The sequence below is a fragment of the Rhineura floridana genome, chromosome 3, assembly GCF_030035675.1.
Source record: "Rhineura floridana isolate rRhiFlo1 chromosome 3, rRhiFlo1.hap2, whole genome shotgun sequence".
In the NCBI taxonomy this organism is placed as follows: domain Eukaryota; kingdom Metazoa; phylum Chordata; class Lepidosauria; order Squamata; family Rhineuridae; genus Rhineura; species Rhineura floridana.
The window spans coordinates 3,063,557-3,090,917 of record NC_084482.1 but is presented as its reverse complement, the minus strand read 5'-3'; the positions used below and the strand labels follow the sequence as shown (position 1 = coordinate 3,090,917).

General features: G+C 44.8%; 1 protein-coding gene across 7 annotated transcripts in view; it reads left to right on the top strand.

Annotated features, from left to right (window-relative positions):
- The window catches only part of RFX1 (regulatory factor X1), a 70,940-nt gene extending 43,814 nt beyond the window's left edge, over positions 1-27,126 (top strand). For all 7 annotated transcript variants that reach the window (XM_061613831.1, XM_061613830.1, XM_061613826.1 and 4 more), the window contains 12 exons: positions 2,089-2,270; positions 4,312-4,431; positions 4,863-4,978; positions 5,629-5,747; positions 7,556-7,665; positions 16,083-16,234; positions 16,552-16,649; positions 16,968-17,117; positions 17,397-17,605; positions 17,781-17,934; positions 18,689-18,734; positions 22,230-27,126. In XM_061613831.1, coding sequence (XP_061469815.1) covers positions 2,089-2,270; positions 4,312-4,431; positions 4,863-4,978; positions 5,629-5,747; positions 7,556-7,665; positions 16,083-16,234; positions 16,552-16,649; positions 16,968-17,117; positions 17,397-17,605; positions 17,781-17,934; positions 18,689-18,734; positions 22,230-22,396 — 1,623 coding nt within the window. In that variant the 3' untranslated portion in view covers positions 22,397-27,126. The remainder of the gene's footprint in view (positions 1-2,088; positions 2,271-4,311; positions 4,432-4,862; positions 4,979-5,628; positions 5,748-7,555; positions 7,666-16,082; positions 16,235-16,551; positions 16,650-16,967; positions 17,118-17,396; positions 17,606-17,780; positions 17,935-18,688; positions 18,735-22,229) is intronic.
- The last annotated feature ends 235 nt before the right edge of the window (positions 27,127-27,361 follow it).

The window sequence follows — 27,361 nt, the reverse complement described above, 5'->3', positions numbered from 1 at the left end:
CCCATTCAAGTGCTCCTGGAGCAGAGGTTTTCACAGTTGTGGTCCAGGGAATCAGGTTGCTTGGAGATTACTCAGGGTTCTTTAATTAGAGGATCCATAATGACTGGGTAAGCTTCCCTGCCCCCTACTGTTCATTCCCTGCAAGGCACAACAGTAAGAGAGTGTTGGGCACTTTCTATGGAGCCCTCTCAGTCCACACAGAGCAACCTTGAGCCCTAATGGTCAATTCTGTGTGAACTCAGTGCCCCAGAAAATGCCCCAGAATTCTCTCCAATGTTAGGGGTTCTTTGGCAGACAAGTTGATATGGAAAAGGTTCCCTGAAGGTAGCAAGTCTGAAAACCACTGATTTGGGGAATGAAACACTTCCTTATGTCTCTCTGTTTGGAGTGTCATTGTGTCCTTTCCAGGGGCTACTGGTGTGATGGGGCAGGGATTTCTTTAGTAAGCCTGGGACTCTTCCTGGTGGAATTATAATCATGTAAAAGTGCATTGAAAGTTTGTATAGTAGGCACATGAAAACTTGACCTAGTTCATGGTGTTTCTGAGACTCAAAGGAAAACAATAGTTTTGATATATTGGTGAATTTAGAAACCCACTTTGCACCAGCAGAAGCTGGTTCATTAAAAGATGTTGCCTGACATGACCCTGTCACGAGGCAAAGTTGCATGTTTGGATGTCCCTAAAGGCAACAGTGGGAAATTTCATTCCCAGGGCACAATTCGCTATCCTCCTGGACAGCTTCAGAATAGATAGACATTCACTTCGGTCTAAGTTGGAGGTGGGGATACTGTGTGGCCCTCCAGATGGACTAGAACTCCCTTAGTGCTGGCTGTTTGTCATGCAGGCTGTGGCTGATGAGAGCTGGAGTCTAGCAACATCTGGAGGGCCACACAGGTTCCCCATCCCTGGCCTAAGTGAATACAGCTTGCACAGGGAAATGTCCTGGTGGATTTTGTCTCATGTTAATGGATGGGAAGGGGAGGTTGTTTAGATTTTCTGGCCCTAGATATTACTTCCCCCATTTCATAGTTACCTTGGGCTCCTTTTGGGAGGAAGGACAGGAAATGTATTAAACGAATAACAAGGACTGTTGTTCTCTGAGGCAGTCTACCAATAGCACTCTTTACCTCGTGGTGGGTTTAGCTGAAGAATTGTGAGATGTTCCTGCCCTCTCTTCTGTGTGTCTTTAGACCCATCACAGTTCTTTAGTTCTCCATACCTTGGCTACACAAGATGATGCTGACTAGCATAAAGCACACACACAAATCCTTTTAAGTCCTGTGATGTCATGGCAGTGGTGTTTTTTTTTAATGCTATCTGTTTTGGTGGAATAGGGTTGGATCAATAGGGGGAGAACTGAAGGTGGTTTAACTGCCTTATCCAGTACCCTGTCAGGCTTTTACCGGCAGGATGGAAGTAAGGGTCAAGGAGTGCTCTTGCATTTTTTTTCTGGGTTAATATATTTTTTAAAAATGGTTTCCTTCCTATTGGAAACAATGGAGGTTGAGGTATGCTAGCTCTGGGCTGGTGTAATTCAGTCCCCAGTTTGGTATAATTCAAGCCTTTCTCTGGTCCTTCCCCAGACCACTCCTGAAACACACACCCCTTTTGACCCTACCAACACTGGAGTGCCAATGTTGGTAGGGCCACAGCTGAGGAAGTTGTGGCAGGGAAGGAAGAACCATAGAATCATAGAATAGTAGAGTTGGAAGGGGCCTATAAGGCCATCTCTATCTCTGGCTTTGGAGATCCCGTGGTCGTAGGATTTCAGCTGAAGGCCTGTAAGCAAATGTGTGATCCTTATTTAAAAGACACTAAGAATATAGGTGTGTTGGATGATTGCCTCTGGCATCAATGTGGCCTTCTCTAGTATAACTTGGGGGCCCTGGGAGTGAGGAGAAAATGAACCCTCACATGGGTTCTTAAGATGGCATCCATATCCCAAGTGTATTGCATTTAAACCATCCATTGAGAGACTTGTGACAAAAGCCTGAACTCTTGCAGTTAATAACTGCAAACAAAGAGAGGTGTCTAGGCTTGGGAGGGAAGTGGGAAGGCCTGTAACTTGGCGTCCTGTTTCTTTCCAGGTGCAGTGGCTGTTGGATAACTATGAGACTGCAGAGGGTGTGAGCCTCCCACGCAGTACCTTGTACTGCCATTACCTCCTTCATTGCCAGGAGCAGAAACTAGAGCCGGTCAACGCTGCTTCCTTTGGCAAGCTGATCCGCTCAGTGTTTATGGGACTTCGCACACGCCGGCTTGGAACCAGGTAAATGGAAAATGGCTTTCTGGCAGGCCCCATACAAGCCTTGCAAAGGAAAAATGGGAGATGCCTAAGCTGCCAAGAGCTAAGCATCTCTGTATCCCCATGGATCTTCAGGAACACAGTGACTGTCAGCACTAAAGCCTAGTTTGCTTCCCATTCACATGCGCCAGGTTGAGCATTCAAAATCCACCCTTTCTTAGTGCACCTGGAACATATCAAATGTCTCTTAAAAGGGAGCTTTAATCCACAGGCGTAATACGTGGCCTCACGCTGATCTGATCTGCACTATACCAGCAAAACTTTGTAATGGTCAAATAGGCTGAATCAAGGTTCCCAAACTGTGGTCCGTGGACCACCAGAGGGTGATGAACTTTGTTCAAGTGGTCCACGGCATGTGTGTAGTTTTGTGGTTGAGGACAGAAGACAGCATGTCCGTCACAGTAAATATTCATACTGATTTTTATTGGTATTTTCGTTATTCCTTATATTATGTTACAATTTGAATTCTGTGGGATACGATGAAATTCTATATATATGAAATAAAAGAAACAAGAATAATACCATTAAAAATCATACAGCATCTAGCGCAGTGCCTTACAGTCAGAAAAATTAAGTGGACCACCAAGACCCTTAGCAATTTTCAGGTGGGCTGTGGAGAGAAAATGTTTGGGAGTCACTGGGCTAAATCATTTATATGTATTTTTTTCCTCTTGGTAACTACCCGTAGGACATACTTTGGAGGGATGGGGGGTTTTGGCATATGGTAGGCTTCAGTCCTTGAAGTAGCTTGTCCACATCCATAGGGAATACAAGCAGAAAGGTATCTATAACGTCTTGACTAGACAGCCCCATCCTAGCCTCATTCAAAATACTTCATATGCATTTTCTCAGTAACACTTCAAACAACCATGTAATGTAAGTCAATAATATTATTTTTGTGCCACAGCTTTGTGGGGAGGGGTGTTGAGAGAGAGTGGCTGCCTAGTAGTTAATGGCAGAGGCAAAGCGTATGTATTAGTTTATTGCATTACAGCCATAGGCCATTGCAATGGCATGCAGATAAAAGGTAAGACTTTAAACATAAAAGAGTACATAGTACACGAGATTAAGGGAGATACGTGATGCACAAAATTTGGTATATTACACAAGAGGCCGCAAGGCAAGCGGAAAGACTCTTTCCTGCTTTATCTCGGAACGGTTTTTGCGTATGCGGCTCTTAGTTTCTTAGCCGCAAAGGCAGAGTTAGCTACGGCCAGTGTAATGTAGCTAGTTGTGTCGCCCAGAAGGATGTTAACTAATTCCCCGGGGTGCCTGCCCCCGTGAGAGTTCATAATTGAAGCTAAAAATTTTCTTCTGGGGTCATCATATAAAGGGCAGTGCAGCATATAATGAATGGCTGCCTAGTAGTTAATGGCAGAGGCAAAGCACAAACCAGGAATTTCCTGATCCGTAGCTTCTTTCATTGATTCATAGCTGATTCGTGACTCTTCCAGTGTAATCCTATACATGTCTACTCAGAAATAAGTCTCATTGATTCAGTGGGGCTTACTCCCTTGTAAATGGATACAGGATTGCAGCCTTAGCCACTACATTGCACTAGGCACTCCTTCTGTCTTACTTTCCTATCTGAATATTTTGCTACATATTCAATTACATCAGAACAGTAGGTTAGGTATTGTAAAGTGAAACAAATAATATATTAGTGAACAATTTTCCAGGATTACTGTTCGGCCAAGCAAGTTAAAAACTGTAAGGCATTTTTTAATCTGGAGGTACTATAGAAGTCATGAGGCAAAATGAATCCACAAGTGAGCCAAAAGGTCTCCATGCTGGGTTTTTTTTACCGTGTTAAAATTCTGACTTGCTGGTTGCCAGAGGCAAATGGCCATATAGATTGATTAGCTTTAGTTTACCACAGTTAAATTGCTGTGTTTGAAGGCACCCTGCGGTGGTTATAGTCCTGTGAAAGCAGCACTTTCTGTCCAGTGGTGCAGGCCAAGGGATTTACGTGGAGGTTTGTTTTCTCAATTCACTTTTCTTTCAGAGGGAACTCCAAATACCATTACTACGGATTACGCATCAAAGCTAACTCCCCGCTCGTGAGGCTCATGGAAGATCAGCAACACTTGGCCATGAGGCAACAACCCTTTTCCCAGAAGCAAAGGTAGGAGAGCGCCGGGGAAGGGCCATAGGCTCAGTAGGAGAGCATATACTTTGCACGGACATGGACTGAGGTTCAATCCTTGGCATCTCCTGGGAGGGCTGGGAGAAACCTGTCTGAAACCCTGGCAGAGCCACTGCCAGGCAGTGTCAACAATAAGGAGCTGGACAGATCAGTCGTCTGACTTGGTATAAGGCAGCATCTTATGTACATTCCTAAGGAGACTCCTGCCTGTCTCCTCCATGGTTTCTCTCTGGAAGCCCCTGGAAATGGTTCCCAATCAGTTGCTGAAGTACGGTCACAGTCCCGAGCAACCTCTTTCTCCATACTGCTGGCAGGACACAGCCACGCCTTGTCATGCATGCTTTCTCCCTTTCCTCACACCAGTGGCTGTTCCTCTGACATGCCTGACTCCAAGTTGCTCTGCCTTTTAGGCTGAAACCCATTCAGAAGATGGAAGGCATGACCAACGGAGTGGCTGTGGGGCAGCAGCAGGCGACAGGGCTCTCTGACATCAGTGCCCAAGTACAACAGTACCAGCAGTTCCTAGGTAAGAAGGACCATTCTCCCATGTGCCAAAAAACTTCGAACTTTTGAGTTCTTTGAGTGGGGAGCACAGAGAAAGAGAGATGTGACACCAACCTCTGCATGTGGTTGTTAGGGCTCAGTGTTTGACCACCTAGTTGACAGAAGGTGGCACTTTTGATGGAGAATGTTGCACCCTGTGTGTGATGTGGGTGCCTTGTTTGACACCTCAGGCAGCTTCTGTGTAATAGGAACATGATTTCAGAGCCAAATATTTGTGGAGAACCTTCATGTCTCAGAAACAATGGAACGGGAAGGATATTTTTTTCATGTAGTTGGAACACTGTGTGTGGGGTCCTTTGCAAACAATGCCACGCCTGCATGGAGCTCTCACCACAAGGGTTTTTTTTGGTGGTTTTTTTGCAACAGCCATGTTGTCCGTGTTACTTTTGAATCATGTCTGTGTGACTTCAGTGCTGGCAGTCTCATCTTTGTGGCCAAGGATTGAGTGGGTCATGGAAACACAATTCCCCAGTTCCCCTAAGAAGCTGTAGATCCTGGTCCAAATAAACCAGATCTTTTTAGTTCAAATTTAGGCAAATGATGTCAAAGTGGGGCTGATCACTGGGACCCAGGGTTGATCTTGGAGGGTTGACTTCTCTCTCCTCCTTGCAGATGCCTCTCGCAGCCTGCCTGACTTTGCAGAGTTAGACCTACAAGGGAAGACCCTCCCTGAGGGCATTGGGGCTGAAGATGTGAAGTCTTTTCAGTCACTCTATCGAGAACATTGTGAGGTATGTCAGGGGAGCACATTGGAAAGGGAAACCTAGGCAGGGGTGGGGAGCCTCCAGCCCATGGAGTGAAAACAGACCTTCAGATCTCTCTGTCTTGCCCTTGGGACTCTTCTCCAGGCTGCACCTCCCCTCATTCCCCCTGCTCCATCCCCTCACTGACTGTATTTGCCTGGCTGAATCTGTCCTTGAACTATGATGATGCCTCCTGCTTGCCTGGATAGAGGGTAGAGTGATGCATATATTTGGGGGGGGGGCGTGTTGTAGAAACTTTGGCTTTTGCATGACTGGAACATAGCCTACTGTGTAAAGGTAAGAGTCATGTCAGTTGCTGCACCTTCTTTTGCCTCTGGCCCCACCCACTTTCCCCCTCTCACCCTACCCATCTGTGGTTTGCAGCCCCTGGAAGGCTGCCCATGAGGAATTGCAGCCTCCGGGCTGAAAAAGGTTCCCCACTCCAGTGCTATAGTCCATGGGATGGCTGTGAACAGAAGGCAGTTGGAAGGTAACAGACTAGTGTGACTCCCAGGCAGATGTGCATCAAAGTGACCACCGTCTGTAGCATCACAGGCACTGCTCTGACCGCTTCTCGACAAAGCCACGTTAGTGAAAGCAGACCCAGGCTAACTGAACCCCTTTGAATCTCCTTCCCCAGCTGTCTTCCCTTGTTTAATTTTACCAAAAATATGCCTATACTGCCCTTCAATTACTTTTTTCTAGGTCAGTTATGCTACTGCCACAGCTTTGACTATTCCCAACTCATTTTGAAAACACCACTGATCTAGTAATCGGTGGGTGAATTTTTTGCATTTCAATTATTTGAGCATGTGAAATCAGAAAACTTGCTTAAAATTCCTAGTGAAATAAATAGGTCTTCACCAAGTGCCAGAAATTCTCAGCCAGGAGGGAGTTCCACATAATTGGGCCCACAATACTGAACATACTACTCTGGTGTATATGTGCCATTTGTCTGAGCCATGGGGGATCACCGGCAGTGATTCCCCTGAACACCTCATTGATCAGATATAAGGAATTAGGTAGTCCTTAAGGTACCCCAAACCCAAGTTGTTGAGGACCTTGTAAATTAAAACAAGAACCTTAAAACTTACTTGGTAGCAAATGGGCAGCCAGTGCAAGCTTTTAAGCACCCAAGTTATGCGCTGGTGGTAGTCTGTTCCCACCAACCATTTATCCAAAACATTTGTGCAGATGTTTAACTACAGGAAGCATCATGGGGATTCAGCAGACTCTTTCAATCTGCATATATTTCTTAAAAGATTAACAAATGTGGTAAAACCTGTATGTATGAAGTAGAGAGTGAATATGCACATACCAAAGTTTGGGGACCATCTCTTGTGAGGTTAAAAAAATCTTGCTGAAAGCAGAGATACCATACAGGTGTAAACAATTGATGTTAATGTGATTCAGGCACAAGAGGAAAGCAAGGTTGTAGACACGCTCCACCCTTGCAGGCAGGTGCTCAATTTGCATGGCACAGATCAACTGGAGTTGACCAGCATAGGTCTTGTTTCAGGCTGAAAGAAATTGTGTTGGGTCTGTCAATGGATTCCAGACTGTCAGCCCTCGTGCTCTCTCTGCTGTCTGAAATCATTTGCTTATTAGTGATCAATCTTACGTTCAGAAATTAATGCTCCAAATATCAGAAAATGTGCTGGACAACTGGATCAATAATCTTGTTTATAGGAGCAAATTAATTTAGAAGAGAAGAACCTGCCAGTGCCCCTTCCTACCTGGCAGATCTAGAATTGGTTCTTATAACTATTCCTCCTTCTCCTCCTCCACCTCCTCAGGCCATTGTTGATGTGATGGTAAACCTGCAATTCACACTGGTGGAGACACTCTGGAAGACTTTTTGGCGGTACAATTTGAACCAGCCCAGTGAAGCCACCCCCATTGATATGTGAGTTTGTTTGTCTTTTTGTATTTATAGATCAACAATGCACTCTGGGTGCTTTGCAAATTTATGACTAGGAGGCAGTCATTTCTGGGCATCTGCAAGTGACTTTTGCAGAAAAGCTCATGGGACTTCATTTTGGCTAAGAAATGCCTTAGGCTGTTGAGCACTGAGGATGGATTCACTCATTTTTGTCAGTTCCATGACCCAGGTCTGGGTGCATTTCTCAACTGCTGAGGCAACAAAATCACTGTATGTTTCCCCCACCAGTGTTGACCTATCCTTGCTAAATCCTTTAAGAAGGACATCACATGTACCATGTGTGGTCAGCTTACAGCACAAATGCCACTAGAGGCACTGGCAGCAAGGGCTTTTGACCTACAGTCAGCAAAGCACTCAGTGGAGGGTCAGGCATATATCCTTACACTAGTAGACTAGAAGCAAAAAAACACCATGGGGTGGAGTGAGTGGGGTGGGGTTGCATATTACCATAATGCAGACTAGAGTGAAACTTAAGAAGAACCTGCTGGATCAGGCCAATGGCCCACCTAGTCCAGCATGTTGTTTCCACAAACAGGACCTGGGTGCAAGAGCACTCCCCCTTCCTGTGGTTTCCAGCAACTGGTATTCAGAAGCATACTGCCTCCAACCATGGAGGCAGAGTGTAGCCATCATGGCTAGTGGCCATTGATACCATTGTCTTCCATGTATTTGTCTCATCCTCTTTTAAAGTCATCCATGTTGGTGGCCATCACTGCCTTCTGTGGGAGCAAATGCCATAGTTTAATTATGCACTGTGTGAAGAAGTATTTTCTTGTCTGTCCTGAATCTTCCAACATTCACCTTCATTGAATATCCATGAGTTCTAGTGTCATATGGGAGGCAGACTTCTCCATGCCATGCATAATTTTATACACTTCCATCATGTCCCCTCTTACTTGCCTTTTCTCTCAACTAAAACGCCCCAAATGCTGCAACCAGAGTTTGGAAAAGTTCTACAACTCCCATCAGCCCAATCCAGTGGACATGTTGGCTGAGGCCGATGGGAGTTGTAGTTCAAAAAAAGTAACTTTTCTAAGCTCTGACTGCAACCTTTCCTCAGAGGAGTTGCTCCATCCCCTTGATAATTTTGGTTGCTCTTTTCTGAACTTTTTCCAATTCTACAATACATTTTTTGAGGTGAGGCGACCAGAACTATACACAGTATTCCAAATGCGGTCACACCATAGATTTGTATAATGGGTTATAATATCAACAGTTTTATTTTCAGTTCCTTTTGTAATGATCCCTAGCATGTAATTTGCCTTTTTAACAGCTGCCGCACAGTGGGTTAATATCTTCATTGAGCTATCCACTACAACCCCAAGTTCTCATTCCTGATCAGTCACTACCAGTTCAGACCCGATGAGCTTATATGTGAAATTAAGATTTGTTTTCCTCAACATGCATTACTTTACATTTGTTTATGTTGATTTGCATTTGCCATTTTACCACCCATCTCCTCAGTTTGGAAATGGTCTTTTTGGAGCTCTTCACAATCCCTTCTTGTTTTAACAACCCTGAACAAGTCAGTATCATTGGCAAACTTGGACATCTCACCCCTAACTCTAGATCGTTTATGAATAAGTTAAAAAGTAGAGGTCCCAATGCCAATCCTTGTGGGACTCCAATTTCTACATCCCTCCATTGGGAGCACTATCCATTTATTCATACTCTCTGCTTCCTGTTACATGATGAGTTCATGATGCGCAATAGGACCTCTCCTCTTATTCCATGACTGCTAAGCTTACTCAGAAGCCTTTGATGAGGTACCTTGTCAAACGCTTTTTGAAAGTCTAAGTACACTATGTCCACTGGATCACCTCTATCTATATGCTTATTGACACTCGAAGAATTCTAATAGGATAAGAATTATGCTGGTTTTGCTTCAGCAAGCTTGGTTATTTTATCTTTAACAGTACTTTCCACCAGTTTTCCCAGAATAGACTAGCTGGCCTGTAATTTCTAGGATCCCCCTAGTTCCCTTTTTAAAAATTGGTGTTACATTGGCCACTTTCAGGTATGGAGGCGGGTCTGAGGGATAAGTTACATAGTTTTGTTGAAAGGTCAGCGATTTCACATTTTGAGTTCTTTGAGAACTCTTGGGCAGATGCCACCTGGACTTGGCGATTTGTCAGTTTTTATTTTGTCTGTAAGGCCTAGAATTTTGTCTCTTGTCACCTCTATTTGCCTCAGTTCCTCAGACTTCTTTCCTGCAAACGTTAGTTGAGGCACAGGGATCTGCCCTGTATCTTCCACTGTGAAGGCAGATGCAGAGAATTCATTCAGTGTCTCTGCAATCTCCTTATCCTCCTTTAGCACACCTTCAATTCGCTTGTCATCCAAGGGTCCAACGGCCTCCCTTTCCTGGTACAGTTGTATTTAAAGCATTTTTTGTTGTTGGTCTTTATGGTTTTGCAGTGTGCTCCTCAAATTCTTTTTTAGCATCCCTTGTTTTCATTTCTTTTGCCAAAGTTTGTGTTCCTTGTTGTTCTCCTCATTTGAACAAGACTTCTGGATTTTGAAGGAAGCCTTCTTGCTGCTAATAGCCTCTTTGATACTACTTGTTAACCCACTGGCATCCTCTGGTGGTACCTTTCCTGATCTGTGGTATGCACTCCAGTTGAGCTTCTAATACTGTGTTTTTAAAGAATTCCGAAGCATTTTGGAGTGATTTGACCTTTGTGATATTGCATTTCAAATTCCTTTTTACCAATCCCCTAATTTTGGGGAAGTTTAGTCTTTTTGAAGTCAAATGTGACTGTTGGGTTTTTCTTTTGCAATTGGCCATTTACATATTTAATTTAATAGCACTATAGTCACTGCTCCCAATTGCTTCAACAACATTTACATTTCATACCAGGTCCTGGGCACCACTTAAGATTAAGTCCAGGGTTGCCACCCCCCTGGTTGGTTCCATTGACCAAGTATTGTAGGGCACAGTGATTTACGGTATCTAGAGATGTTACATCTTTATTGTGATTGGAACATGTATGTAGCCAGTCTATGTCAGGGTAGTTGAAGTCATCAATTACTATCACATTTTCTCTTTTGGATGCTTCCTTTGTTTCATTTTTCAGCTCCAGATCTCCCTGAGCTTTTTGATCAGGGGGACGATAGTATGTTCCCAGTACTATATTACTCTTGGAGCTCAGTATCACCATCCACAACGATTCTGTGGAGGAGTTTGCCTCTTTTGGGTTCTGGCTTGCTGGATTCAATGCCCACTTTCACATATAGAGTGACACCTTTATGGTAAAGATGCTCAAAAAGATCTCGAATATATAAAGAATTGTAAGTCTGCCATTTGGTATGCTAAAATCAAATCGGACCACGAAAGGGCTACCTATTTGCGGGAGTTATCTTTTCCCCCTGTAAGGCGTGCTTTTACTCAGCTCAGATTTCAGCTGATGCCCACTGAATATCTGGCTGGTAGATATAGGAAAAAAACCACCAAAGGATTGCTTGTGTGTATGTGGATCAGGGCAAACTGAAGGTATGGAGCACTATATTCTATATTGCCCTTTATATAACTCACCAAGGGCCAAGTTCATTCTTCCTTTTCAGACTTCTTTAGAAAGCCATCCGGATGAGCATAAGATCAGATGGCTGCTGGCAGACACAGACAAATCTGTCACTTACAGGGTAACCCTGTGTGTACTAGCTGCAGCAAAGATCAGAATGGCCTTCCTGAAATATACCAGCTTTAAAAGCAATGGGGAGCTCATTTGAGTGCGCTCCTAATCTAAATAAATGTAGTAAATTCTTATTATTTTCTTTTAAAGTTTCAGGGTTTTACCCATGTTTTATCGGATTGAAAGTTTTTAAATGTTTTATAAATATGTTCTTTCGTATGTTTTTCATGTTGTAATGGCCATTGGCTAAAAACAATAACAATAAAAGTACTGGCTGTAAAGAAAAAATAGTGTGACACCACCTCGAATATGTCCTTCCATGTCCTTCCGATATCATTGTGTTCCACTGTTTTTCTCCCTTCCACCAGGTTTCAGCTATGCTCATTCTATATCAGTGCTGTCCTGTACGACTAAGCATTCCAATCCTCTCATCTAGGCTTGGAGGCTTCTAGCATTAGTGTATAAACACTTGTATACAGTGTCTTTTTTCAAGTGTCTTTGGCAGTTGTGTTTTGGCCTGTGGTGCTTTGGCCTCTCTGAATTCCTGTCATGTGTTCATGCACTCAGAATGCCTAGTTCAATGCCTCCCCAAATTAAATTTTCATCATTTTTTTAATCTTCATCATCTTTGGAGTTCTTCTGAACTGGACCCTCCTCAGGTCCTGTTGGCTTTCCCTCATAATCAGTTTTAAAGCTGCTCTGCCACCTTGTTGATTTTAAATGCCAACAGTCTGGTGCCATCCTGGTTCAAGTGGAGCCCATCCCGGTTACACAGGCCCTGCTTGTCCCAAATTTTCCCTAGTGCCTAACAAATCCAAACCCTTCCTCCCCACACCATCACCTTATCCACACATTGAGACTACAAAACTGCACCTGTCTAGCTGGCCCTGTGCATGGAACTGCTAACATTTCAGAGGAAGCTATTGTGGAGGTCCTGGCTTTGAGCATCCTACCTAGCATCCTAAATTTTGCTTCCAGGACCTCACGCCCATACCAACATGCACCATGACCACTGACTCCTACTGAGCACTGTCTACCAGGCTATCTAGATGACAGACACCATTACAACTTTCATGTTAGGCAGGCAATTAACTCTGCAGTCTGTGTCCCACTCTATGTTCCAAATGATGGAATCACCCACTAGCAGGATCCTTCCACCTCCTAAAAAAGTATCCTCGATATGAGAGGATAGCTGCTCATCCCCCAAAGTATCATACTTTGGACTTGACTTTTGTGACATTTGTCAAAAGACTTGGCCAGTGCTGATGCACAATTTTGATTTAATCTAATTTTGATTAAATCCCAAACTTTGCTGAATTGATATTCTGCTGCTGTGTCAACATCTCCAGGTTCCCTGCATCCTCCTTTGCTCCCACCCCGATTATCTTTCCTCAGCATCTGAGTGTCTGTAAGCTCCTTTGATGCAGAATCTGATTGTGGGGGTACATATGAAAATGAATGGAGCCATTCACTGCTCTAGGCCTGTTCATTCAGGCTCCCCGCCCACAGAGTTGGGTTGGCATGACCAATATATTTATTTATTTTTGCCAATTTATAACCCGCTTTCGTTCACTGAATTCAAAGCGGTGAACAACAATATAAATTCATACAATATAGATAAACTCATAAAATCAGGTAACAAATCCATTAAACAACAATTAAAAATTAATATTAAATAAAACAGTAACATTTACATATTAAAAGCTTGGTGAAATAAAAACGTTTTAACATGTCGACGAAAATCTAAAACGGAATTAGAAAGCCGTATCTCAAGTGGAAGAGCATTCCACATGCTAGGGGCTACCACTGAAAAGGCTCTATTCCTAGTGCCTGATTGACAGATGGTAAAAGTTGAAGGAATAATCAAAGTACGTTCTGCAATGGACCTCAGTGGACGATGGGATGTGTGTTCACAAATGCGATTGGATAAGTAGAGTGGCGCCAAATTATGTAAAGCTTTAAAAGTTAGAACCAACAGCTTAAATTGGTTACGAAACATAATAGGAAGCCAGTGTAGATTATATAAGAGTGGTGTGGTGTGCACTCGAGGGCCAGCTCCTGTTAGCATCCGTGCCGCTGCTCTTTGCACCAGCTTAAGCGGCCGGAGGACTTTGACAGGAAGACCGACATAAAGGGAATTACAATAATCCAATCGTGATGTGACAAGGGCCTGCGTTACTTTCCGTAAATCGGATAATCCCAAGAAAGGACGAAGTTGGCTAACTAATTTTAGTTGTGCAAAAGCGCTCCGTGAGACTGCTGCGACCTGAGGTTCCAGGGTTAGGGCTGAGTCTAAAATAATGCCTAAGCTACGGACTTGCGTCTTCAGGGGGAGTAAGATCCCATCTAACGAGGGGAGATTTTTATTTTCCTGAAGGGGGTCTCGTCCAGTTAGAAGGACCTCTGTTTTATCTGGGTTAAGTTTTAATTTATTACTATTCATCCAATTCTGCACTGCTGCTAAGCATTGGTTCAGAGGGTGAACAGCCCCTTTGGCATCTGGTGGAAATGAGCAGCAGAGTTGCGTATCATCTGCATATTGGTGATAGGAAATTCCAAATTTACGAATGATACGACCTAAAGGTTTTACATATATATTAAACAACATTGGGGAGAGAACAGAGCCCTGGGGAACACCATATCGCAATGGCCAGGGCTCTGAAAGAAAGTCCCCAAGGGCAACTCTTTGAAATCTACCTTCTAAAAAAGAGCGAAGCCATTGTATTACAGCGCCTCGTAGCCCCATCTTGAAAAGGCGATTCAAAAGGATATCATGGTCAATGGTATCAAATGCGGCCGACAAATCCAATAGGACTAGTAAGGTCACATTACCTTTATCTAATTCAAGCCGTAAATCATCGACTAACGCCACTAAGGCTGTTTCAGTCCCATGATTTGGTCTAAAGCCTGATTGAAAGGTGTCATAATGGTCATTGGTGTCTATGAAACTTTGTAGCTGTGCCGCCACCACTCGTTCGATGACTTTGCTTATAAATGGCAAATTAGATACAGGGTGGAAGCTATCACAAAGAGTGGCATTAAGGGACGGTTTTTTAAGTAAAGGTGTTATAATTGCTTGTTTTAGACCAGGTAAGTGGCCTTGTTGAAGTGATGAGTTGACTATCAGACATAGCCAATTTGCCAATTCAACTCTAGATGTTTTTATCAACCAGGATGGACATGGGTCAAATAAGCATGTCGTGGGATTCATTCCATTGAGGAAGTTAGGAATATCCTCTGGTTGGATCAGTTGAAAGGTTGTATATAGAGAAAGATAGGCCGTGTCAAACATGGGATCACTAGGGCCTGTTATTTTATTAGCGTCCAATGAGAGACGGATCTGATTAACCTTGTTCTCAAAAAATGTGGCAAATTCTTGGCAGCGAGCCTGTGAGGGAGCTATACCAGAATCAGGCTGTGTCGGACGAAGTAGACCATTAACTATCCTATAGAGCTCTTTTGACTGATTCCCGGCTGAAATGATAGCAGCCAAATAAAAAGATCTTTGGGCGGCATGTCTTGCAGAGGCATACATTTTTGCCAATTTCTTAGCATCAGCCCGATCTGAAAGACTCCTGGTCTTTCACCATCGGCGTTCTAAGCGGCGATAGGAGCGTTTCATTATTATCAGCTTCTGAAAACCAGGGAGCTGGTTTTGGTCTTACCATTTTTAGTGGTCGAAGGGGAGCCATTGAGTCTGTTTCTGTCATGATGGAATTCCAGGTGTTAATCATAGTGTCAATTGGTTCTCCAATCCGCAGGCCAGGATGATTTTTCAGTTTTTGTACAAATATATTAGGATCTAGTAATCTCTTCGGACGATATAGGTTTGTAGCTCTTCTAGTGTTGGTAGGTGAGGAGGTTACTAGTAATCTGAAACTGATCAGATGATGATCCGACCATAGTAACGGTGTAATGGCTATGTTGTCTATTTTCCATTCATTGATGTCTGGGTCCGATTGAAAAATGAGATCCAAGGTATGGCCCGCACTATGGGTAGAGGCCGTAATTAATTGTTGGAGCCCCAGAGTAGACATCATGACTAGAAAATTTCGTGCTAAACTTGAAGAAATTGATTCTGCATGAATGTTGAAATCTCCCAGTACTAAAAGTCTGGGTGATTCCAACATCCATCCCGAAATCAAATTATATAGATCAGACAAAGAGCTAGTGGGGGAATGAGGAGAGCGATAGATTAATGAAATTGTTAGTTGGTCTTGATTCCCAAATTTCAAACAAAGAGATTCAAATCCCATATTATGTAGATGAGGTAGCCTAATCAAGGGAATCGATTCACGATAGATTAAAGCTACTCCTCCTCCTCGATTATCAAGTCTAGGTTGATGGACCACTGTGAAACCAGGAGGGCAGAGATTGGTATGAAGACTAAATATGAGGATTATAAAAGGGAGGGGAGGAAATTACAGGGGGAAATAACAACTTGCTAATAACAACCTTCTTACAGCCTAGTGCCTAAAAACCTTGGTGGGTTCCATTGTGGAAGGACTACTGGCATGACAGAGCAAATCTAAATTTGCAGGGAAACTCAACTAGGAAGTATATTTTTCCAGCTTAACTGGCTGCCACCTTGTCTCCACCTTTGCCATATAAGTTCTTAAATGTCTGAGTATCCAGAATCTATTGACTGCTCCAGTGGAAGGGCTGCTGGGAGAACTACTGGGTCTTAAGAATCTGAGTTGTGGTTTTGTGATGATGCTCTCTAACTAGGCATATGTGTTTCATATTTAGTCAAGACGAAGCAGAAAAGCGTCTCCCAAAGAGCTGCTTGGTGACACTGTCCAAGTACGAGCCTGTCCTCAAATGGACGAAGGACTGTGACAACTTGCTGTACCAGGGGCTGGTAGAGGTCCTGATCCCAGAAGTGCTCCGGCCCATTCCGAGTAAGCTTATTCTGCACAGCACATACTTGAGGCCTGTAATGGGTTTCCACATCTAGAACTACAGGATGCTTCAGCTGTTGATAGGGCTCCGCCAGACACCTCTGCCTTGCTCCATAGTGGGCTGGGCAGCTGGCCCTATGGCATGCGCAGGTTGTGGTAGGCAGACTCTTTGGTCTGAGGTGGAAGCATTTAAGCCATTCCCAGATAGATGGGTTGCTCTTAGATTTATTCCCTACCTCCATGAACAGAGGGCTGTCAACCTCCTGGAACTGGCAGTTCTAAAGCAATGTGACTCCTACCGTTCCATTCTGTCCCAGGTGCCTTGACGCAAGCAATCCGAAATTTTGCAAAAAGTTTGGAGAGCTGGCTGACAAATGCCATGATGAATATTCCAGAAGAGATGGTCCGTGTGAAGGTGAGCCAAAGGTGGGAAGTTGTGGGGGCAGGAAGAATGTGGGGGGGGTGGGGTGGATTTTTGGCCTTAGTCTTACAGTTTCCTGAGCCTTCAGTCCATGTTAGGGCAGACTGATATACAGTTTTCAAGCCACATTGGATGACTTTCTGCCTCTGTACCAGCGACCAGTTTGGTGCCACAGTCACTTCTCTCCCTGTCCTCAAGGGTCTGAGCCACTCCTCCCCCTACTTTCTAGTGGGGGTGGCTCCTCAGTCCCTCCTTCCCACAGAGGACACAGTTGTGGGGAAATGCATTGTGTTACTGTGTTTTGTCTCTCAGGTGGCAGCAGCAAGTGCCTTTGCCCAGACCCTGCGGCGTTACACCTCCCTGAACCATCTTGCCCAAGCTGCCCGGGCTGTTTTACAGAACACTGCCCAAATCAATCAGATGCTGAGCGACCTCAACAGGGTGGATTTTGCTAATGTACAGGTAATAACCCCCACTTTTTTCATCCTCTGCTATTCGGAATCCAGAGGCTGCAGATGCCGTCCCTTCATGTCGACCTGGGCTGGTCCCATTAAACCTGAAGCCTTGTTTGGCAATTTTGAGCAGTCAAGGTAAAAGCAGTGTCAGACATGACAGCTGCTTTGCTAGGCCCATGTAGTCCAGCACATTCTTCCAAATAGTGGCTGTGGGTCCCTGGCTTGCCCAATAGGGGAAACAAGCCCCACTGGAGATGCCTCTCTTCCTCTTTTTGCTGTCTCACAGGAACAGGCCTCATGGGTGTGTCGGTGTGAGGATCGTGTGGTGCAGCGCCTTGAGCAGGACTTTAAGATGACTCTGCAGCAGCAGAACTCTCTGGAGCAGTGGGCAGTGTGGCTGGATGGTGTGGTCAGCCAGGTCCTGAAGCCCTACCACGGCAGCCCCAGCTTCCCCAAAGCCGCCAAACTCTTCCTCCTCAAGTGGTCCTTCTACAGGTAAGTAGAAGGTGAGAAACACAGTGAAGCTTGGTTCTAGGCTCTCATCCAGCTCAGCCATAGGTTTTTCACTCTTGTTTTGCTTCTGCGCCATGTTTGTGAAACAGGATGATTAATGTTCTATTGCGGTGCTATCTGGATAGTAATTGCACTGTTGGGCTCCTTCTTTCTCCAGCTCTATGGTGATTCGGGATCTGACCCTCCGGAGCGCGGCCAGTTTTGGCTCTTTCCATCTCATCCGCCTCCTCTATGACGAGTACATGTACTATCTGATTGAGCACCGTGTGGCCCAAGCCAAGGGCGAGACTCCCATTGCTGTCATGGGAGAGGTAAGTTTTGTGGCCTTTGGTCTCAAAGTTGAAAAACCTGTGAGGGCCCCTTGCTTAAAGAGTTAGATCCATTCTGATTAATACCTCCTTGGCTGGGATGTCAGGATCAAGGTGCTTTTCTTTTTGCCTTTCCCCATGTTGACATCAGGGAGCTTTTGGGCATATGAAGCGGCCTTATATTTATTTGCCTGATATTGTGTGCTCCAAGCAAGGGTCTCTCCCAGCCCAACCTAAGAACCTGCTAGCTGGGCATGTCATGGATTACACCTGGGACATTTCAGATGTGCTCTAGTGCCGAATACAAAATACTGAAATTGTATCTCCTTTTGTATGCAGAACCCAGCATGTTCTAGTTCATTGTGGTATGAGGCTCCAGACACTACCTTAATGTACTTTCACTTATCCCAAGCTTAGTAATAAACAAGGAACTGTGTCCAATCCAGGACTGCCATCCATGATCCATTAGCTGGTGGGACTCAGGTTGTGTGGAGGGCAAGAAATCAGCAAAATTCAAACAAGGAGTAGCACTTCCCTCCCCTCCCAAAGTTTCAGGCATGAAGAGTTCATTGCCATATTCTGAAGAGGGGGAGCTCTTGTCTGCTCCCCCAATCTGTCTCTGCCTGGGAAAAAGAGCAGTGCCCACCAGAATAAAAGTGCTGTGTGAGGTATCTCTTGGGTAGCATTAGATTGCAGACAGGGAAGCCTGTAATAGAGGGCGACCCTTACTTATGTTTTTTTGTTGTTTCTCTTTTAGTTTGCAAACTTGGCGAGCTCCTTAAACCCCTTGGACCCGGATAAAGGTATTGTCCAGGGCCTCAGGAGGCCAAACTCTTACTTTATCAGCGCAGATGTTAGGGACTTTTTTTATTGTTACTCTCCCACTGATAAATATGTGCGGTAGCATTGTTCTTCCCATTTGATTAGTGTGAAGAAGCTGAGGGAGGGAGGTTACATGAGGCCACTCACTGAACTGTGAGTTGTGTCAGGACTTGAGCCCAGATCTTTCCAGTTCGTGACACAGGGAGACCCAGTGGAACTGCATGTAGTGAGCCTGAAGAGCCTGCCTCCATCATCCATTTTGGGGGAGTGCTTCTTCAGTCAGAAAATGTGGTGTTTATTTTCAAAAAAAGCCCAACATATTTTGGCCACTATAGTGCCTGGCCTTCGTCAGGGGATGGACTGGTCTGTAATATTCTTTTCTAGCAAGATTGCTGGAATGAGAGGCAAATGATTTTTCCCCTTTTTTGTTCTCTGCTTTTTGGATGCTTGCCACTTTCTGCTCTTGGTTAGCACATGGAAGGTGCCAAGTTTAAATGTTGCACTGCCTTTGGTTTGTCTGTGGTTCCCCTTTTTCTGGGATGTCATGACAGTGTTGGACAGATCTTTCTGTGTTCCTGGATGCAAGGCCAGAACACGGAAGAAAACCAAGGACTCCTTGGCTGGCTTCAAACTCAGCACAGCTATGAACTTGGAATGACATGGCTCCAGTTCCATTCTCTTTCAGTTTTTTCCACCTGTAAGATGGGAATTATAGCATCCTTTTTTTGGTAGAATTTCTACAAAGGCAATGGCCACGTTCACACTGTACATTTATTCCATTATTATTCCACTTTAAACAGTCGTGGTTTTCCCCAAAGAATTCTGGGAAGTGTAGCTTGTGAAGGGTGCTGATAGTTGTTAGGAAAGCCATATTCCCCTTACAGACCTGTAATTCCCAGAGTTCACTGGAAAGAAGGACTGCCTGTTAAATCACTCGGGGAATTGTAGCTCTGTGAGAACAGGGATCTCCTAGCAACTCTTAGCATCCTTCGCAAATGACACTTCCCAGGATTCTTTGGGGAAAACCAAGTGGAATAATAGTGGAATAAATGTACAGTGTGAATGTGGCCTGCGTGTGTTAAAAAGTGAAAAAGAATGAGTAGTTCTGAAACAGGGCTGGGCAACCTGCAGTCCTGGGGACATGTGCAGCCCTCACCTTAATTTCAAAAGCCATCTGCAAGTGATCAGTTCATATCTCTGGCAGGAGCAGCCTGCTGGGTGAGGAAGATGGAGGGGGAGAAGATACGTGTCTGGCAGAAGGAGAGAAAAGAGAGTGGCAGGAGGGGTGGATTCAATCATTTTTGTCTCTGGCCTCACCAGCAGGTGGCCTCTGACTGATTACCCCGAGGGAATGCAGCCCTCAAATGAAAAAATGTGGTGGTGGGGGGGAAGAGGACAGTCAGGAAGAAGGGAAGGGGATGCTCAATGGGGGAGTGACTGGTTGTGTTACAAGCTGGCCTTGGAACTGTGGAGGGTATGTTTGGATTGCCACCTCATCCATTTAATACTAGTTGCTGGAAAAATACCAGTTGCTAGGAATCGCAAGTAGGGAGAGTGCTGTTGTGCTGAGGTCCTGCTTGCAGGCTTTGCAGAGGCATCTGCTTGGCCACTGTGAGAACAGGATGCTGGACTAGATGAGCCTTTGGCTTGATCCAGCAGGTTGCTCTTATGTTCTTATCCTGGACCTTTTCTTGACAGCTCTTGATATTTTCTCTGAGAGACAGCAGGAAAAGAGACTAGGTTTGAATAGGTTGGGGATATTTTGTGTGTGCTAGCTGTGCATTGTAGAGGTCCAAAATGTTGTTTGATACACTGAAGAGTTAGTGCAAATGAGGCAGCTCAGCAGGGAGTGCACACATTAATTATTCAGGGCTGGCCCAGACAGGCCGGGCCCTTGGGCACAAGCATGCCCCAGGCCCCAGCACTCCCCTTCCGTGATTCGTGGCAGGATTGCTGCCATGGATTGCATGCCCCGCCATTCCCTTGCTTAACCTACCTTTCTCAGCTGTTCTGCGGTTGGGTTGCACACACAGCGCTGCCCTTAACAAAGATGGCCTAAGGGGCTGAAGCCTCTGCCGCCATCTGCTGCCCCAGGGACCCTCAGCCAGTGCCCCACCTGGCCACCCTTTGGAACCAGCCCTGAAATTATTTTCTGTGAGTCCCTTTGAATCTGGTCTCTTTGAGCTTTCATTGCCCAAGAGGTACAACCATAAGCTTGAGTTTTCAAGGCCTTTCTAGGTATGGGTGAAATTGAGGTGAGGTGAGACACCTTCTTCTGTCCGTGATGAAAGAATGGCAAGGATCATAAGGGTCTCCATAAATCCACTTCTCAGTTTAGCAAGGGCTAGGGCCCCTTGTTCAACATGGCATGAGAGACCTTTCCTCCTCACCTGAGTCAGGTAAGGGAAGAACAGGTTTTGCATGGTGCGCCACTGATCTGTGGCATAGGCCAGAAGCAGCACAAGAGACTGCCTGCTCCAAAGTCTGCTGGAGAAACCTGCCTGCTTAGTAGTGGAAGCTACTCTTCAATCCTGGCAGGTTCATTTAGCCAGGACTAGACAGGAAGCCTTTTCAATGGTCATCGCTAGGCACTGGAACTCCCTTCCAAGGGAGGCGTCTCAAAGTCCCTCTTATCTGGATTTCCACCATATGGCGAAGCCCTTCCTTCTTGGAAAGGCTTTTGGACTATATTGAGAATGGTGTGATTTCGTAATGATTTTTGTATGGCATTTATGGTGACTATTGGTTTACTTGTCACTGAGGGTTTATTCTGCTGCTTTGACTTTTTAGTTTTGGTATTTATTTTTTACTTAAGATGTTTAATATTGAGTTTGAATTTTTTTTTAGCTGCCTTGAACTCTGGGGGAAAGGTGGGATAAAAATCTCTTAAATAAATATTCAGGCCCAGCACAATAGGAGACACTTCACTATCCCAAAGTTCTCTGCCTTGATGCAGAGGATTTGGGCAAAGGGAAGAGTCAGTGGCAGTCACAGATTAGGGCTGGCTTGTAGGCCAAGCCACATTCTTTGGACACCTGAATGTCAGAATTTAAGACCATTGAAATACATCTGCTGAATCAGCGTGAAGGTCTAGTCCAGCCTTCTGTTTCCAACAGAGCCTTCCAGGTGTCTTGAGGAAACTCCCAGTCAGGGCAAGTAGAGTTTGGGCTCTCACTGTTGTTGTTTGTCTCTGGCAGCCGATACTTACCTCTGAGCATGGAGGTTTCATTTAAATTCATAGTTAATAGCTCTCACTAGACTTGTTTTTAAGCTGCATTTTCTCTAGTCATTAGCTGGCAAAGAAGGCCTATCTATTCCCCCCCCCCATTCTCACTGAGCTGGACTCAAATAACCAGGCTGTTATTTGAAATGGACATTCCCAAGGAATACGGGAAATAAAGCAGACTGAAGCTTCTGTTCTGTCAGTGCTCAGGTTCTTTCAGGATTGCGGTAACCATCTCTTTTTTTAAAATCAGATGAGGAAGAGGAAGAAGAAGACGAGAGTGATGAGGAGATGCCTCAGGAATTGTCTCTCAGCTCCAATGAATCAAGCAACTTGACAGCAGAGCCTATGGAGCCACCTTCAAAGCTTGCACGGACAGACTCACGGGGCATCTTTGTGCAAGCACTGCCCTCCAGCTAAAGAGGGGCAAGGAAGGGACTGACTGCTAAGTGGCCAGCAGGAGGCCAGGGTGCACCTTGTGCTGCGTTGCGCTGCCCTGTGATAAAGATGAGCTGTTCCGTCTCCGAGTAGTATGCAACGCGCTTTCATTTCACACCTTTCCCTGTCTTACCTGTCGCCCAGTGCAGCCCAAGCAAGTCCCCAGTTAGGAACGCTTGCCCCAACAGCCTGCCCAGCCCCTGACAGCACCAAAGGGGTGCTGGACCTGGTTTTGGTTTGGCTGCCTGGGTTGGTTGCTGCCTCGCTGATTACCAGAGTTAACTAGAAACTGGCTTAGCCCTTGTATCCTGTGCTGTTCTGTGGCTGCTCTTTACTGTCAGATGGAGAGGGTGAGGGGGTGCTTGCCCCAGCATGGGTCCCAGACCCCAGGATCTCCACTCTCACAGGTGGGAGTGGATAAAATCCATGCTTTTCAATCATAAAACTGGGCCAGCCTCAGCTAGGACCTGCCCACTTCTGCCTCTGGGCAACGACTAGGCTGTGTACGGTATCCGGCAAGCCTAAACTTCCTTATTTGGGTGGCCAGATAAGCCACTGAGACTGCTGCTTGGATCAGGCTGATTGTCACTATATTATGGGGAACATTTCCTGTGTCTGCCTGGGAGTTACTCTCGTTTCTTGGCACCTGCCTTAGCTTTGTATTTCTGTAGGCTGTTGGACACTGGGTTTGGATGTTAATGAACTTGAAGAGTGGTCAGTGCTGGAGTTTAGAGCAACTCCTGGCAGCAAGAATTGTGCCTGTTTGGAGGTGAGGTGCTGTGCTGTTTCATCCCATAACTTCAGCATGGACTCTGGGTCACTCTTTACTGCTTTCTGTAGCAGTGGTTGAATGCAACAGTGGGTTTTCTCAAGTGTGGTGTGTGCTATTGACTTTGGACTGCCTCATACTGATGCGTGTGTGTGAAGGCAGCATGTACTCTGTACAGTCAGAATGGTGTCCAAGCTCCCATGTGCCACAGACACGTGTGCCTAATGACCACGTGCACGTGTGGGCATGCACCATATGCTGTTCTTGTCTTTGTAGCCCAGGAAAACCTTAACAGCTTGCAGACACCATCCAACAGGCAGAGTTCCACTAGAATATGAGCTGTAACTCTGCAGTATTATGGTCTATGGTTGCTGGCCCTGGTTCTGCATCTGACAGTTCCTGGTTTGTAAGCTAACTAACTCTGATGCTCCAGCTGCTGAGAAGTTGTTCAGGGCGTATTCCCACCTGGCCAGCTCCTCCCCAAGTCATTGCTCAGTTTTTTTTAAAAAAGGAATCAGTCTCAATAAGCATGTCTGAATTTACAGACATCTCTTTCAAAAGGTGTAATGCAACTTCTGCTCCAAAACCCTTTGGATTCTACAACTTCCTTACTCTCTTTGGTACATTTTGGGAATAGGGAAGCAAGAAGCTGTATTTTCAGATGCTTTATTGTTCCTGATGAGCTTTTTTTGTATGGATTGAGCCTATTGCTGGTGGTGCAGGTGACTGGTCAGATGTTTGTGTCTCTGGGCAGATTTTGATTTTACCCTGAGACAACTCAGGAAGTCCTATCTATTGTTAGCACAAGCCCGACTAAGTGATCCCTTTAAACCAGGGATGGGGAACCTGTGGCCTCACATGTTGGGCTCCCAACTGGCATCATCCTAGACCAGCAAAATCTGGAGGGTCAAAGGTTCCCTATCCGTGCTTTAAGCTCTGAGTAGGGCAAGATACAATACTAGTACTTTTGAGTCAGTGCCTTCTGCACTGGGCTCCTGGCACAAAAAATGTAACATTCCAGCTATGCCAGATAATCAGCCACACTTTCATACTTGATTTAGAAAATCCTCTGCATGAAGACTGGTGGCATTAACAGTACTACCTTCTATCAAACATGACTAACCCCACTTGGCTCTGTTAATAGTCAGTTCCTTATGTAAGCCTTGCTTTTCAGTGCCATTGGCAGTAAGAAATACTTAGCTTTTTGTAGGTGCAGGTTGAGGGGCATTTTTTTTAATTAAGGCTGTTACAGTGCAGGGGAACAGGGTTAGCCAGCCCCCTCTGAAGTGCTTGGGAGGCCACAGCTCACCTGATATACAGCAGTGAGGTGGGATTTACAGTGCAGGAGCTATAGAGCCAATGCAACTGTGGCACAGAGTGCACTTTCATCCCAGCCTATACTCACACCAACAGCCACATTGCAGCATAATTAGGCCACAGGACTTGGACAGTAGTCAAATGGATATAGCTGGCCTGATTGCACTGGCCACATGCTAAGAAAGGATGAAGTAGAACAGACTTTCAAGTACTTGGCGGAGCAGAGATCAGTGCAGAAGTATTGTCAGGCCCTGTGCTCCACGTTAGCCTTCTCCACCTACAAGTGGTGGCTGTAAGTGTACCTGGGATCAGAGCTTATTACAATGGGTTTTGTCCTTACACATTAGAGCTACTAGTAGCAAAGCATAGAGACTTGGGGTTAAGCCATGCTAAATTGTTGCAGGTGCAATTCCTTACCTTTGTACACCTAAGTCTGGAAGGTGAGACTACATACTTCTGCCTGTATGAAAACAGTTCGCTCATTGCTGGCTTTCAGACTAGTCTTGTTCAGGCACTAGCATCACCCACTCCTTTAATCTAAATCATAGTGATTAACACTGCCCTCAGTTTCTTACAGAACACCTCTATCTACTATAGCATAAGGAAAAGGCTGTGGGCCTTTGAGTTATGGAGGTGTACCAAAGCAAGTAGGGAGATAAGAGACCCTCTAGACCACTGCTGTAGTCCCTCAGTTCTTAGCAACCTCTCTCTTTAACTATTAGATACTTCACATAAATCTTTTGGCCCTGGTTTTCACATTAGTCTAATAAGACTGAGATTAATCAGCCTGTCAGGTTAATAGCTTATTTCTGGTTTGTCCAAATTCTTCAGGTAAAACATATATAGCTATGCTAAGACTGCATATAGCAAGCAGATAGCTCAGAACTGCTCCTTCTCTTTTGGGAGCCACCTCTTCACAGCAAGAACCAGTGAAACCCATTGTTCCAGCCACCCCCATTGTACTATCTTATTCCCAACCTCAGGCAAATGAGCAGTTCTTAGCAGCACCCAACTGTATTAGGCTGCTGTGATTATCCAGAGCAACTTGATATAACCCTAGTGATACAAATGTGCCAGCTTGCTTAGCTGCACTTGGCTTTTTCAAGCACCAGTCCTTACAGTGAGATATCCCCTCTGCAGTTTATTGTTGCAGCAAGCGTGTACAGTGTGCTAATTAAAGTGCAATCTAAGTCACCCTGCTCTAGAGAAGGGCTTCTTAAGAGTGTGACCTAACCTTTAGGTTAGCAAATTTCTAGAGGAAAAACACAGGTGCCAATTCTTTTGCTTTGCTCCTGTAGCAAAATGCTACCTTAAAGGGAGATTTTTTTGCACATAAAGCACCTCTAAGTTTTTTTTGAACTACAGCAGGTGGCAGCATCTTCAAGATGCAGGTGGCAGATGTATTTTCTCCCTTGCTGGAGGTTTCATAGCCAATTCCCACCTTGCATTATCACTTGTTCTCTCAGAGAAGCACCTTATTTATCATACCTGCCTCTTCTGCTGTTTTTCCTAACAATTCACAGCAAAACAGTATGCTCAAACCTGTTACTGGTTATACATGATTAACTTCATTGTCAGACATGTGAACGTATCCATACACCCGACAAAGCAAGCTATGCCACCATGAGTAAAGGTTCATACCCCATCAAGGATATAAACCAGTGATCTGTAAGGGACAGGCTGTAAATCAAGGTTCAATAGACTCCTCTGTTCCAGCATTCCCCTAGTCCTTGCTCTCTGAAATGTATGCAGATTGGCTTTTAGCTTTAGGAAAGTCTTAACTTTGATAAGGAACATGGATCTAGTTGTTCGCAAAAACCTTGCTTCTGTGAGCTAGCTATTCCCTGCATGAATTTTGCAGAATGCTGGATCCACCAATCACGCAGGACTCAACAACATGAATGAGCTTACCTTTTTAATTCAGTTGCTGCCTTACACAATGACAAAACCCTTTCCCTCTGAACCAGGATTCTCACTGTCTACCAAACATACTAGCTGCAGAGCAGCTAGGGACAGTTATCAACAGGTCCAACGCAGTCTGGACGCTCCAGTCTGCAGGAATATTTGCTAGCTGAGAACATTTCATTCAGTTTTAAAAAGAAACCAGTCCTCTATTCCCTCTCTGCTAGTAATTGAGCAAACAGGTTTGGTTACTTCCTACTCTAAAGAAAGTAATCACTCTTCTGGTTTGTAACTGAATATTAGATATTCTAGTTTTAAACAGAAAAAAATCTGTGCTTTTATATGTAATTACTAATTCTTGTTCTAAAAACCACCTAAATATTGTGAGATTGGTGAAGATAAATTACTTGATATTTTTGGGTTTTTCAACCATCATGGCCTTATTTGTTCAATTTTTCCAGTGTTTTAAACCTGTGATATAGATGTTTATTGCAAAATCTACATATTGTATAAAATATATATTTTGTGTCACTCTTTTGTGCAGCAGCAGCTTTAGCTGCACTATAGACTTCAAGTGGAGTTTGAAGAGCTTTGTAGGTGTCCTGGGTCCATGAGATGGGCAGTGCCTGTGGTCAGATGATGTACGTGTGTGTAGTCTGGAGTGCAAAAGCTGTTTTCTACCTTTTGTAGTTCTTTCTTAAGAAATAAATTCAGCCGTGTTCTTTGCCTAGGATGCTCCTTGCTTACTTTTACCAATATAAAATTTCTCATTCAATTTTAGTCCATTTGTGCTAAACTAAGAGCAGGATAACTGCTGCTTGGCACTCTCAGCACAAACCTTGACTTGGGTAAGCTAACAGATGTGACATCAACAACGTGTAAGCAATTCACATTAGTTTTTATAGATTAAAATAGCCAAGGCTGCAATGGCTGTAATTCAGTCCTTGCCACCTCAGTGC